Here is a 13,830-nt window from a genome sequence, read left to right on the forward strand (position 1 = left end):
TAACGCGGGGCACGGGGGTTCCGGACACACGGGGGTTCCGGACACGATTCTTGAATGCGTTGCATTCAAGAATGAATATCTTGATCAATAATTTATGTATAGTCTTCAAAATGAAGGATATAATACATCAATGCTATCTCTTATGCTGTACAAGTTCTGGCTGTATGAGCTGTTGATCTGCATTTGCTACACCTCGCTGTCCGCTTGGCAGGCCTTGGCATCTCCTCTATTATTTGTGCTTCTACCTCCTCTGTGTCTACTAAGCGTTGTATTGCTTGGACTGACAAAGCATCATCTGCTGGGATTGACTTCCTTTTCCTTGATTTGCGTATGTGCGTTGCAGCATTAGCTGCTTCTAGATCTGTAACTCGTGATTGAAGAAGAGCTGCTGAAGTTGCAATCATTTGAGCTCCTTTAGAAAGTTGATTTAAGGCTTCGAATATTGGAGTTAGTGAACTGCTCTGATGCCTCTCAAGCCTCCGTTTGATCAATGTAGCTTGTTGATCAACTTCTTGAGTAGTCTTTGGGGTCTTTGTACACCATGAACCTTGTGAAAGAGGCCGCGGAGGTGATGGAAATATCGGGTCCAACGTGGACAACACTACTTCAGGGTCGAAGGGGTGCAAACCAGAGCCTCTGAAGCCTGCTCGGATGTTGTTCGATGTTATCGCATCGATATATGCTGCGTAGAGCGTTGCCATGAAGGTGCTCTTGTCGATATGGAAGATATGGTTGCGAATCAAGCCTTGAGTCCGTTTTGAGAAGGCTTGCTTCAAAGGGCCAAAACAACCAACATCAAGCGGCTGCAGCATATGCGACGTATGAGACGGCATCCACAAAAGGACAATGTTGTTATCTTTGCAAAAAGAAGTGAACTCTGGTGTCGTATGGCTCCCATGGTTGTCTAAAATCAGCAGCCGCTTGCTACCAATTGTCTTCGACTTTGTGTGTTTAGCGAAGTGATGGATCCATTGTAGTCCAATTTGATCGTTTGTCCAACCTCGTGGACTTGCTGTAAACATCCACGTTGCAGGCAAGCCTTCGCAGACCCATCCATAGTTGACTTCTTTGCCTTTGAAGATGATAAAAGGCGGTATAGCTGATCCGTCTGCACAAGCTCCTTGGATCACTGTGACCCATTCAGTACCTGTAGGTTTAATCTGCTTTGGCCGACCTTGCTTCTCAACAGAAGTGACTACTTTGGAAGTAGATATTTGTCCTAGTTGAAAGCCAGTCTCATCGAAGTTGTACATGTCTCCAGGCAAGATGCCATACTTGTTGATTGTGTTGCGTACCAGGGCGAACCAGCTTTCAATGACTTCCGGAGTCTCACACAATCTTCTTTGGCACTCGTAAGTCCTTCCTAGTTTGATTGTCAGGGCAGGAGTACGCTTTATGAATGTCCTAGCCCAATTTTGGCCGACTGGTGGAGTTCCTTTGGCTTGGCAGATAGAATTGGCCATTGATCGTACCAGGTTTGTGGTTGGCGATAATCCTTGAGAATCTAGCTTCAAGATGTCTTTTAGAAGTACCTCTTCTTCTATAGGACTGAGTTTCATCTTCGGTGGTACATAATCTTCTCGCGAAGGAGTTCCTTTCATCCTATCGTATAGCGTTGATTTCGGAACTCCATAAGCTTTAGCAGCAGCTGTGATTGAACTGCACGTATTTGACTTCAAAGCAGATAAAGCAAGCAAGACACTGCCTTCATTTGGACTTATTCGGACGCGTTTTGACGATGCCATAACGCGTTGAAGTCAACGTAGTAAGATTCATGAAGCTCGCGTCCGGAACCCCCGTGTGTCCGGAACCCCCGTGCCCCGCGTTAGGTGGAGGCATAATGATTACATATCCGTCGTCACGCCATACGTGATCGTCGCAGCTACAGCTTCAGGGTTGTGGGCCCACGAGACAATTTATGACGTCGTGGTCGCTCTATTGCAAAAGCGTATCATCATCACGTACTGTAAGCTGAATTTGCAATACTATAACAGGAATCACATATAGACACACTGCATTTTTCGATGCTGGGACTGAACGAAGTGACGAGAACCAAACGTCGATTTCTATAAGATAAAGCGCAGGCCGCTACTGTTCGAGGCGTTATAGCATCATAGGAAAACCACAGGATCTCACAAATATGACCTCAGCAATTTTCAAGCACATTGATACAAGCTCTTACTCGGGGAAGCCATGGAGCAAGGTGGATGGACCTGGCATGGCGTTTGTGCAGAAAGATCATTCTCGGCCTGTTACAAATATCCGCGGACACGAGAATGAATACACGACAGACAACAGCGGATTCGCAGTATATCATGCCCCAGCACAGGAGAAGTCCTTTACAGATGATAAAGCTATCCGGAACGGCTACTATCAAGAGGTCGAAGATGTGCTACGCCAGCACCTACACGGCATTAAGAAGGTCGTGATCTTCGACCACACGATCCGTCGGCGCGATGAGACTTCTCCACGCCAGCCAGTACAGCAAGTGCATGTAGACCAGACGCCCAACGCGGCTGCAGTACGTGTGCGCCGTCATCTCCCAGCCGATGAGGCAGAGGAACTCCTCAAAGGTCGTTATCAGATCGTGAGTCTTGCAAAGCAAAGCCCTGAGCGTGCGGACAATGCTGACATCGTGTCTAGATCAACGTCTGGCGTCCTATAGAGAACCCTGCATCCGACTTCCCGCTCGCCGTGGTGGATTGGCGTTCTACCAGACCTGAAGACTTCATTCCAGTGGATCTCATGTACCCCAAACGTCCGGACTCCGCGCTAGCTGGTGAGGACGACAAAGACGACCGCGGGAAAGAGCGCCTTCCGGATGAAACGACCCTCCAATCTCTTGAGAACTACGAGGTCCGCGGCGAGACCCTCGCCGTAGCACCGAACGAAGACCATAAGTTCTGCTATGTCAAAGACATGACGCCTAACGAGGTCATGCTGCTGAAGTGCTTCGATTCATACGGCGAGGGAATGCCGCAGGGTCGACCGGGTCTTGCGCTACGCACTCCACACACTGCGTTCATGGACCCGTCGACACCGAAAGATACGCCAGGAAGACAGAGCATCGAGGTCCGATGTTTGATTTTTTATGAATGATGGAGGAAATGAAAATAACACGTGAGCCATGAGCTACACCAAAATGCTTCAATGTGTGTAGCAAGCTTCTGCTGCTTAGGGTTATGCTCATACACTTCATCTGCTTTTGACTCGGCTCATGATATTATTCCCAACGACAACAACAAATGCCACAACTACAATCACAATCGTAACTACGAGCACCCTAAGTACATCTTAGCTGTTAGCTGATGCTAAGCTGATGCTATCGGTCGCGGAGTGGCTGCCGCTGTGGTCCACTCGCAAAGTGTATGGACCACAGTCAATTCCGGGCATAGGCTTATCCGTACCTCAAGTAGACGTTGACACGAATGACATGGCAGTAGATTTGAATTAGCACTTGCAGTCCATTCGCTCAATCCACCAGAGCCGCGTGCACGCATGTGTAACACTGGTGTCCTTAATACCCGAATGAAGCGGCATGCCCACGAGGAGACTTGTAAGCCTTAATAAGGCCGCAACATGATTTATCTCTCCAAAGCATCAGCATTCAGTCCCATTCCGAAGAAGAGAAAACACGGATAGACAACAAATGTACGACCTTGGGTCAGCCACGGTATCTGAGCCGCGTCATTCTTTGAGCACGTTTTTAGTGTTTGCTATGCTTCCGATGCTTGCCGGCATCCTCTTTGCTTTACGCCCGTACTTTCGAAAGCTCGTTTCAAACTTGTAGTCGTCTTCGACTGGACGTCCGGCTATGGTTATGTCTCTGGATATTACTGAGCCCGCACCACCGCCCTCATCAAACGAGATGCGAATCCTCAGTAGAGCGTGAAGTTGCCCCTGCCCTTCGCGACCCGGTGTTTGAGGACCCCGGGAGAGCATCGCTATTTATGGATCTTATCACCAATATGGAGAACAAGTCCTACGTCGTGATACATCATGCCGTGGAACATCATGAATGACCGGTTGGGGTCAGCTGGCCATGAAAGCCGCTTAAGACACGCTCCTTGGAGCCTGCTCCAACCGCTCGTTTGGTTACAGGTGATGACTTGCTCATAAAAGTTGAATATCAGCTGCCCTTGACAGTTTACTTTTCACTCTGTCCTGGTTGTCTACTCCACCAACATCATATCTGCACAACATGAGATTGTTAGACGACTACAAGGTAGCGGCGTTTCAGACCGCGGACCGTGTGTTGTTGAAAGACGATGGATTCTCAAGTCTCCAGCCAACGCCGACGACACCGCGATTTGCCAACTCGTACACGAATCTGACGAGCGCACCAACCTCGCCTTCGATGGACATGCACCGCCTGAGAGCACAAGATCGTGACCTGAAACGTCGCATCCGCATGCTAAAAGTCGCATCGAGAATTCTGGCAGTCATTCTTTCCATCGCGACATTGATCCCTCTGCTCATGACCATCTCCAAATTCCTGGCGACTTGCAAAGTCCAATACTTCGTCAATGGCCAGACGCGAACGGCATGGGCGAACAATACCATCACCGCATACACGTACTCTTACGCTGTCATGATCGGGATATCGCTGATTCTCAACGTCTCGGTGCTGCTTGCATACTGCTGCAAGGAAGGGATCCGCTCAGCGAATCGAGTAGCAAGAGTAGCAACCACCTGGGCTTGGTTGATTATCACGGCGGACATTGTGATCTTGAGCATATCGCTCAGTGTATACCGGTACGGGAAAGAGCCTGTGGATGGCAGATTCAGGGATCTATGGGGCTGGACATGTTCGAGCGCGGCGCGAGAACTGCAGGAAGTCTTGACTAGCGTTGATTTCGATTATTACTGCAATTTTCAGGTACGTAGTCTTGTGAATTTGGTCACTTATTACATTTTCAGCTGACGAGCGGTCTTGAAGTCGAGCTCTTTCTGCTTCGGATTAGCCAGTGCAGCTGGGGAGATCCTGAGTGCTATTCTTTTAACGCTTTCGATTCAACGACGGAGGTCCAAGAAGCAAGTCAGAAGGGCCACGCTGCTGCTTGAAAAAAGCCTGCCTCTGCTGTGTGAAGAGGTCAACATTGAACATCCCGTGTCGCGTGTCTAGTATTTCACCGCTACAGAAGTAAGGAAGCTGCCGCGACGCTGTCGTCATGAATTCGGTGCGGAGATAAAACACTGGCGGATCGAACAAGCCAACGATTTTGTTAAAATGGATTGGGGAACGCACGCAGAAGTTGAGCCTGGAGGTCGGTAAGATCAATGGTTGCGTCTGCTGCGCGCCCGGCTCGTCAGAGCCGCAGGCCGGCTGTGAGGATAGTGGAACAGCTTTGAATACAAATCGAAGTGATCAGCGGCTTGGCCACTCCGACCGTACATGTCTTGTTTTCATCCCACGAAGGTCAGGGCCGCTGGCCGCCGCCTCTGGCGTACTCCAGGGCTTGCATGGGGTTTGTGAGCCTCTACCAGCAGCGACGCAGGCCAGAACGACTCAAAAACTCTGCATCATGGGTGTATGGGGAACAACTGCCAACCAAAAGGTCTTGGACGCTGGGTGAAAAACAAGTCATATTATACAGTGCTTGTTCAAATCCGCACATCTTGCCGGATGAACTCGCCATACATAAGTTTAGATCTGAGAAAGCTTGTCGCGCGCTGTCAGCCTAGAAGCAACCATAAGACGTCAAGTTTAAAGCAACTCATGTCAAATCTGCCAAGGAAGGACCCCGATGCGAGCATCAGGCATTCGCCCAAGACCGTCCGAGCAAGCGGCGCTGCCGCACGCGATTGTGGCCGGACGCCTCCATCCACATGCCGGCCTTCTTGATCGCCCGCGATCATGTTAGACGGCACGTTTAGTTTTACTGGGTTTCGTCTTATCAGAGTGCTAGTAGTCATGCCATATACCGTCGTTCTGACATTTCTCAACATTGTTGAAGAACGCCTCCATGCGACTATGGATCCAGCCTGAGTCCACGCCTCTGGTAGCATCTCCTGCGTTGGGCCGAGCGGTTGTAGAACAACGCATCCCGGTATTGACAGAGTATTGCACACAGGATGGCAGAGACTCGCAGATGGCATGGCAGGCTTCAAGTGAATCGACGGGTCCTTGGTCTTCGTCACTGTGATTGTCCCAATTGGTACGCGGCTTCGTGGTACGTGGCAGAACGTAGCTGGCGAATACGTCTTTATGAGACACATAACCCGGCTTATGCTAAAGTGAATGAAGATTAGCAGTGTTGGTAAACGTATTTGGGACCACGTACCTTTGATGCCAGTGATTTCATGATGGATTCCTCTTGAAAGGCAAACAGGTCTCGCACGACAGCTGGCGAGCTATGATGATATGACGCACTTGGGCCACACCACATGTTGTTGGTCGCATAATTCATGTTACCCACTGGATCTCCCTGGAAAATGGGAAATGCACCGAGAAGACGGGTGCCAGAATCTTTGAAGGCCTTCCCGAGGACACAGTCGCCGGCCCAGTGCCCGTCGGTAAAGTCCTCCCATTCTTTTTGGTGATTGTTGAACATAGAAACAACTTGTTGCATGGCCGGCCGGGAGGCTACAAATCCTGCACCGCCGTGAGCAAACTCAATGTCGCCGATGTTAATCTGCGCGCCCATGTAATGGTTGACCTGCCAGTCTAGCCGGCCCAGGTATTCGAGCAAAGTGTGCCAAAACAAGAAGGTGTCTGTTTCTACGAAGACAAACCACTTCTTGCCGGGGTATTCTTGCAATGTGCGGTTCAGCATGGGCAAGAATTTCCACTTGTCGATTTTCCATCCAGGATTGTTATCTTTGCCTGAAAAGAAATCAGAGACTGTCAAATTGATGCTGAGGTCGATTTTGACATACCCCCTCCTCCGCGGGGCGGATTAATAGGACCGCTCAACTCGGAATTCTTGAGCGCGGCCCTTCCGGATTTTTGCAGACGGCGCCACAATGCGAAATCTTCATGCTCAGCTCTGACCTTAGCATCAACTGATTCAAGTGCATCTATTATCAATTCGCCCTCGAAGGTCTCCTCGACATCGGAGAAGATGAGATAATCCGTATAGCAGCGCATTGTCGTTTCCAAATGGACGGGCAATTTGTCTCGTAATTCAGTCGAGCCGGTCTTCATCACGACTACGACATCGTCGGAGCCAGGGAGCCCATAGCAGGCAGGACGAGAAGCATTCGGTACGAACTTGCTTGATGAATGTGCAGACGGCCAGCCGGTCCGTATCGGTCGCGCGTTTCCGCTGAACAAAAATGTGTAAAGAAGAATTAAAGATATCACGCCAAGAAGAACATATTTATCAAGTACAATACGCCGGAATAACGACATCCTGATGCGAACGGTAAGCCAAGAAAGTGCCCGGAATGGTGCGAAGAATGATGAATGTGATGAATGAGCAATGAAAGTCGTTGAGATTGAAGACGAACACAAGTCACCTGGAAACACGTGACGGCAGCAGGCCGACGCGCGAGTAGCTGCTCGTGTCTACCTAGGCGTGCCAGGCACTGTGCTAGCGATGCTAAACTGTGCTGAAGAGAGGGTAACTTGGGCAGAGATGGGTTTATTTTTCACGGCGCACGTGCGTGACACGGAGAGAACAGGGCACGAACAGCCAAGGGGGGACTTTGGCTGGATGGACCAAAAATTGGTGTTCCTGGAGCCCTGAAGCTTGACTTGTCAGACACCAATGCTCGGGTTCATCGCTCCGCCACACGGGCCACACCAAAACGCCCTCGCCTACCGCACTAGGCCGCAATCTTGGGCCGGTGGATACGCAACTAGCCAATCAAGGCATGCACGGGTTAGGGGCGGTAAGACGAAGTCTGACGAACTCAGGACTGCGCTATTTCGGTACACTAAACAGTGCACCGTAGGTCCCGAACGACGACATCGTCTTTAGCTCGAGGAAGCTACCAAACACCGCGAGTCCAGCTCGTGGCAAAACCTCCGCATCGAGTGTTCTACTACACACGACGCTGTCACAAGTCCGTATGCACTCGAACCAGAGTCGCTAACGGATCGTGTAAGGTCAAGCGATGCCGCCCCAGTTCGATTAATGAGAAATATCGTCGGGTGGCAATTGTCGACAGACATGTCTCGACGCGATTGCGGCACAGTCAGCGGCAAGCCTCAGATCTCCATAGGATAAGGGACGTCCGATGAAACGTCTAAGATAGGACGGGTCACTTTCTACGCGCGAGACTATTTCCCATACCATTCGCCAATGCAGACTCGGCCTGTGCTGCCGATCATGTCCTCTCGTCCCTTATCATTTACGCCTCACGCAAGGCGTTGAAGCATGACTGCCGAGTAGATTGGCGAGTGTCCAGCGAGGCCGGCACACCATCGCAATACCTTGCGATAGTTGACAGGGCTTGAATTTCAAATTGCCCCATGCGCAAGATGTGTTGTATTCACTGGCGCTAAGATGTTGTCACAGGATTGGCGACTATGCACAGACAGCCCGAGGCTTGCATGCGAGAAAATGAATAGAGCGCATGTCTGCACTTGGACTTGTATCGGAAGTCCCGCACTCTTTCCATTTGGCTCATCTCTCAACCTTTCAAGCGACTTCCGCTCGCTCGCGCGAAGTGCTGTGCTTCACGCAAATACGTCTACGACGCTGATATCAAAATGGTGCTCATCACTCTGCAATTGTTATGTTCGCTCCTTTTCATCACATCGGCCGTCGCACAACGGACAAACTTCCCAGTGTTACCAAGACCCAACGATTATTCAGACGGCAAATTTCTGGTCCCGAATACTGCTCAGAACCAAGTCTACCCAAACGGAATCCAGCTCAATGTTACTTGGCAGACTACGTTCCCTCAAATTAATCTCTTCTTCATCATCGACAACAACTTTGCTCAGCCTGTGCAGCTTCTATGTAAGTGATTCGAGCGAAAATCTATTGAACATCATATGCTAATATGCTTGCAGCTGGTCTGACTGTCACTTCCTATCTCTGGACCGTCAACGACTACGGCAATAATACAGGCGTTTTCTCTTTCCGAATCACGAACTCTCGGGGTAGCGACAGCGATCAGCTTGGAGGCGGATTCTACACCGGCAACTTTTATATCTCGGATCCTGCCCTTGTCTCACCGACAACGTCGGTCGTTCGAACCACCGCAACAACTACCTCACGAACCTCGACAGATGCCACCACGGCAACTACGACGTCAACGGCAACCACTGCGCCGATATCGACGGCCACGTCTGCGGGCGCGACGACAACTTCGTCGTCTTCGCCGGCTGGAATAACTGCAATTCCTACGTCCGAAGCAACTCCACCACCACCAAGTTCAAACATAGGGGTGGCCGTCGGAGCTGGCGTCGGAGCTGGCGTCGTCATCATCGGCCTCATTGCTGTCCTGATTTTCTGCTTTCTGCGCCGGCGAAAGAGGCAAAGCGATGCGCCGGCCAACCCCCAAAACATCATCCACGGCGACCCTGGTGCCGCCCAGCTTCCTGCCTATGCTGGTCATGAGGCTTATTATGCAACGGCTCCAAAAGAGGCATCAATGGCCGGCCAAGTCTATGAAGTGCCTGCAGAGCGAGAGATTTCGGAAGTCGCCGCCCATTCATACTACAAGCCTGGTCAGGGAATATCTGCGCAAAGCCCCCTTGAACTACCAGACAACTCCTTCGTCGCTTTTAACCCGAATCGCAGCGTATCCGCATCGCCTTCCAATATGACACCTTACCGGACGCCCTCCAACGGGCGCGGTTAGTCATCGTCCCGTATATCTTCAAAGAACAATATGGGAGTGATTCAATCATCAATAGCCCGTGTTATCTGTTCAGATGAGGGCGTATGGTATGGGATGGAATGGAGCTTTGTTGTCAACATTTGTGTAGGGAAGAGCGCAGCGTCGATACCAGCTTGTGCCGGTCATTATGAATAGTAATGCCTTTGTTAAATAGCGTTTTTTCTTAGCGTTTGGTTTCGAACAGGAATGATAATAAACGAATACCGTTGATAGGAAGGCGACGCAGTGCGCTTTGCCACACATACTCTTCTGTGACCGCGGCACGAAATGATGAATTGAGTGATCAGATACACGTTCGAAACTCTTGACCATATTGCTCCCTTGTGCAGTGATTATTGTGAATTTGGAAGAAGACATCATTTGATGATGCAGATGATTAAGTGATTGTAGTGCCAAACGATATTTCATACTACTTGTTGAGAGTGTAATCGCCGTGACGGAGTCGGATAGAAAGTTTGAAGAACCAAAAATGAATATGATCTATCAATCCCAATGTACATCATCGCACTTGTTCTTGCGAGTCGCCAAAAATTGCTGCATTCTCTCGTTGATCCAACCCGACTCCACGCCCTCTTGAGCTTCTCCGATGTTGGGCCGATGATCGGTGGTATAGCAAACACCCTGTGCGGTATTGAAGGAATACTGCAGACAGGAGCTTGTCTGTTGACATAAAGCTATGCATTCCTCAGCCGAGTTCACATCGCTCTCTTGCTGATCGCTTAGATTGTTCCAACCGCTTCGGGGACGTGTTGTTTGCGGCAAGACAAATTTCTCGAAGACATCGCCGTGTGTTATTGTGCGTGGAGTCTTCTACAAGATTATGTTGTTAGCAAAAGCTTCGGCCTCTGGTCGATCTCCGGACTGCACTTACTCCTTTGAAACTTGCGATCCATTCCTGTTCGAACTTCCACAATTGCTCGACCAGGCTTGGTGGGACATGGTGATATGAGACCGCCGGAGAGCACCAAAATGTATGATCGCTGTAGTCCATATCGACGACAGAGTTACCCTGCAGCATCGGCCAAGCGAACTGCAAGCCTGTGCCGCTCTTGGCGAATGCCTGGCCCAGAACGCAATCCCCTGCCCATTGATGATCGGTAACATTTTCCCAATGGGTTTGCTTTTTTGCGCCTAAGAGTATATTGGTGACCATTTTCATAGCCGGCTGAGATACCAAAAATCCGGATCCGCCATGCGCAAATTGGATGCCCTCGGCTTCGATCATTCCTCCAACGTACCACGGTGCGGTGTGACCTAGTCGTTCGAGATACTGGAGCATTCCATGCCAGAAGATAAAGGTGTCCGTCTCAACAAAGACGTACCATGGCTTGTTAGGAAATTCCTGATATGTCCGAATCATCATAGGCAGGAATTTCCATTTGTCTAGCAGCCAGCCTGGATTTTCCATATTCACTCTACCGCCATCCGGATTTGTTGGACGGTGCTTATCATCATAAGTAAGAGCTAGCCGTCCTTGATGACCTTTCTGCAATCGACGCCATAATGCAAAATCCGGATGAGTCTCTTTGATAGACGTGCTAACAGACTCCAGCGCATCAATAATTTTCTCGCCTTCGAAATCATCATCAAAATCTGAGAAGATCAAGTAGTCGTGGTAACAGAGTATCGTTGTCTTGAGATGCACAGGTAGTTTCGCCTCCAGTTCTGTCGAACCGGTCTTGATTACGAGAAGTGCTTTGTCTGCGCCAGGCAGGTGGCGACATGCAAGGTCTTTCTCTTTTGCTGGACCTGCGGGAGCGCCAGAGCGCCATGTGTGATCAGAGCTCGTTGAGGCATCCGAACAGAAGAAACATGACGTCCATAATCGGCTGCGGAAATGTACCAGGAGTAAGAGAACACCCGCAATAATTGCAAGCCTCGGCAACAGTGATGGTCGTGGCACACGCATCATTCCAGTCTTGATGCGCCGTGTGCGGGCGGAGTCCGATGGGGATCACGGGCTGGAAATATGCATTTTCAGCGATGCAAAGTATTTTGGTCGTCACAGATGCGAATAGTCCTTCAGGAGGATCGAGAATGCGGCTCATCGCCGTCTCCCGTAGCGTCGCGGGTGACACACAGATAGCCCCTGCAGGTAACCAATGGCAGCGGGCAAATAGGCGTGCCCGTACACTATAGCGCAGGATAAAAATAAGCAGCGGTAATTTGCCAATGCATGTCTTCGTCGGATCGCCCCGTCGCCTCGGCATGTTAGTGTGCGCCCAGACGAGACTTGTCTGGCGCTCGGCGATCTGACACCGTCCTTACCCAGTTGCCCGCAGTTCCATCCGGAGAACATCATCTCGTCCAGATCATTGCGTTGGATCCCTTAGATGCACTGTGACAAGACATCCACCGCTTGGACAAATGTCTGATCGAGCGGGGGTTTGTATGTCATGAAAACTACAACCGGTGAAGTCGCGACAGGCCATCGGCTTTAGGACGAGAAAACCTCCTCGAATCAAATCGGCGGGAGATGCCAGCGAAATGCGGCACAGCAGCTTTAATTTGACGAGCGAAGGGTTGAAACAACGGTCTATCAGGTCCCCTCACGGTCATGGTGCACGCACCTTTTTCTCATATGCATCATGACATTCATGCAGTGATCTGCACGCGGACGGCTGAAGAGACGTTATCAATGGGCGCTTCTGCGCCCGCCCAACACGCAAGGCAAATGTCACTAGGACCACGGTCAATGCGGCAGTGGCGGATGATGTCGTAGCTATACAGCGCCTGCAAAACAGCTGATGCCTGCCCGACATTGCACTTCCTCGACATTCCCTTTCCTCGCCTGGCACCACCGACCTGTGGTGCGATCGTGAGGCAAAGATGAAATATCCATTGAGCATTCTTTCACACGTGCTGTTTGTCGCGCAGCTGGCTGCTGCACAGCGCACGACTTTTCCGAATACTTTGTCGAATTATCCGACGACGCCCGAAGGAAGTTTCATTCGTCCCACCCTTGATCAGGGTCAGGTCTTTCAGAACGGGTCGAAGTTGATTGTGACCTGGTCCTCCGTTTACGTCAAAGCCAATTTATTTCTCATCGCCGACGACGTGTTCTGGTACCCCAATTGGCTTTTGGGTAAGGAACATACTTGCAGACGAAACCGAAGCATCAGCTAATCTTTATTGAAAGCGAATACTACGCAAACTTCCTACGAATGGAGCGTGAACGACCATGGCAACAACACATCTTTCTTTCGCTTCCGCCTCATCAATGCGCTCGGAACCGAGGAAGAGCAAGCTACAGGAGGCATAGAGAGCGGAGCTTTCTGGGTCGCCGATCAGGCCCTGGTCGATTCTTTCAAAAAACCAACGACGACTGCTCCGCCAGTGGCCCTGCCAGTAGCTACAACAGCACCTACAACGCCAGCATCGCTGAACGGTGTCTCGACGTCTGCAAATTTAGGCTCTTTGACCAACACAGCCACGACCGCCACCACTGGCACAATTCCATCCACCGCGACCTCTAAAAATTCAACAGGCATCTTATCGATGCCAGTGGCAGCAACAGTGACAGTATCGATCGCGCCGTCTACGACCGCCGCAGCTTCTAGCTCCAATGATGCTGCACCGACTACGAGCATGGCTATGGTCGCGGGCATCAGCATTGGCGCTGGCGTCTTGCTGATAGCCCTGACGGCTGGCCTAGTCTTTTTCCTCTTCAGGCGGCGAAGAAAGGACACAAGCGCCGTCGGCTCTTCCAAAGAGATCACCGAGGAGCCTCCCCAATATGCCCACAATCCTTCTTATTCTTCGCTGGACCTCCCGAAAGAGGCTCCTGGTGACGCATGCGTCATGGAAATGCCGGGCCATTCTCATAGCATCAAAGAAGCACCGGCCGGCGTATATTATGCTGAAGCGCCAGGTCATTTCGGACAACCACACGAGTTGCCTGCTAGCTATGGCAGAAAGTCTATGAGTGTTCGCGAACTTGCGGCACATCATGGTGACTGGAGATCAAAACCGCTCCCTGCTCCGTTTGACAATGGCAGATAGTATCATACTTAATGTAAATAAATTTACGAC

At 50.5% G+C, this 13,830-nt stretch overlaps 7 protein-coding genes across 7 annotated transcripts; 4 read left to right on the forward strand and 3 right to left on the reverse strand.

Moving 5' to 3' along the window:
- Positions 1 to 1,958: 1,958 nt before the first annotated feature.
- Positions 1,959 to 3,424, forward strand: K489DRAFT_399243 (uncharacterized protein). Its single transcript, XM_033606958.1, has 2 exons — positions 1,959 to 2,587; positions 2,644 to 3,424. Exons 1-2 carry the CDS (start codon positions 2,141 to 2,143, stop codon positions 3,097 to 3,099), a joined length of 903 nt encoding a protein of 300 aa, XP_033462020.1. The 5' UTR covers positions 1,959 to 2,140; the 3' UTR covers positions 3,100 to 3,424.
- Positions 3,425 to 4,381: 957 nt separating this feature from the next.
- K489DRAFT_307138 (uncharacterized protein) lies at positions 4,382 to 5,041 on the forward strand (the record flags this gene model as incomplete). Its single annotated transcript, XM_033600581.1, has 2 exons — positions 4,382 to 4,879; positions 4,940 to 5,041. Coding segments are annotated over 2 exons (600 nt in total), but the record flags the coding sequence as incomplete, so codon positions are not given.
- Positions 5,042 to 5,905: 864 nt separating this feature from the next.
- K489DRAFT_314919 (glycosyltransferase family 31 protein) lies at positions 5,906 to 7,354 on the reverse strand (the record flags this gene model as incomplete). Its single annotated transcript, XM_033601053.1, has 3 exons — positions 5,906 to 6,232; positions 6,267 to 6,826; positions 6,880 to 7,354. The coding sequence occupies 3 exons, from the start codon at positions 7,352 to 7,354 to the stop codon at positions 5,906 to 5,908; spliced, it is 1,362 nt and encodes a 453-aa protein (XP_033462022.1).
- Positions 7,355 to 8,659: 1,305 nt separating this feature from the next.
- On the forward strand, positions 8,660 to 9,759 carry K489DRAFT_368200 (uncharacterized protein; the record flags this gene model as incomplete). Its single annotated transcript, XM_033602933.1, has 2 exons — positions 8,660 to 8,912; positions 8,966 to 9,759. 2 exons carry the CDS (start codon positions 8,660 to 8,662, stop codon positions 9,757 to 9,759), a joined length of 1,047 nt encoding a protein of 348 aa, XP_033462023.1.
- Positions 9,760 to 9,794: 35 nt separating this feature from the next.
- K489DRAFT_146201 (uncharacterized protein) lies at positions 9,795 to 10,085 on the reverse strand. The gene has a single exon (XM_033599182.1). It carries the CDS (start codon positions 10,039 to 10,041, stop codon positions 9,829 to 9,831), a length of 213 nt encoding a protein of 70 aa, XP_033462024.1. The 5' UTR covers positions 10,042 to 10,085; the 3' UTR covers positions 9,795 to 9,828.
- Positions 10,086 to 10,184: 99 nt separating this feature from the next.
- K489DRAFT_429316 (glycosyltransferase family 31 protein) lies at positions 10,185 to 11,799 on the reverse strand. The gene is made up of 2 exons (XM_033608369.1): positions 10,670 to 11,799; positions 10,185 to 10,608 (listed from the first exon to the last, which is right to left on the reverse strand). The coding sequence occupies exons 1-2, from the start codon at positions 11,708 to 11,710 to the stop codon at positions 10,282 to 10,284; spliced, it is 1,368 nt and encodes a 455-aa protein (XP_033462025.1). The 5' UTR covers positions 11,711 to 11,799; the 3' UTR covers positions 10,185 to 10,281.
- Positions 11,800 to 12,627: 828 nt separating this feature from the next.
- On the forward strand, positions 12,628 to 13,800 carry K489DRAFT_407705 (uncharacterized protein; the record flags this gene model as incomplete). Its single annotated transcript, XM_033607397.1, has 2 exons — positions 12,628 to 12,883; positions 12,938 to 13,800. The coding sequence occupies 2 exons, from the start codon at positions 12,628 to 12,630 to the stop codon at positions 13,798 to 13,800; spliced, it is 1,119 nt and encodes a 372-aa protein (XP_033462026.1).
- Between the last annotated feature and the right edge of the window lie 30 nt (positions 13,801 to 13,830).

Source organism: Dissoconium aciculare (assembly GCF_010015565.1).
Source record: "Dissoconium aciculare CBS 342.82 unplaced genomic scaffold K489scaffold_3, whole genome shotgun sequence".
In the NCBI taxonomy this organism is placed as follows: Eukaryota; Fungi; Ascomycota; class Dothideomycetes; order Mycosphaerellales; family Dissoconiaceae; genus Dissoconium; species Dissoconium aciculare.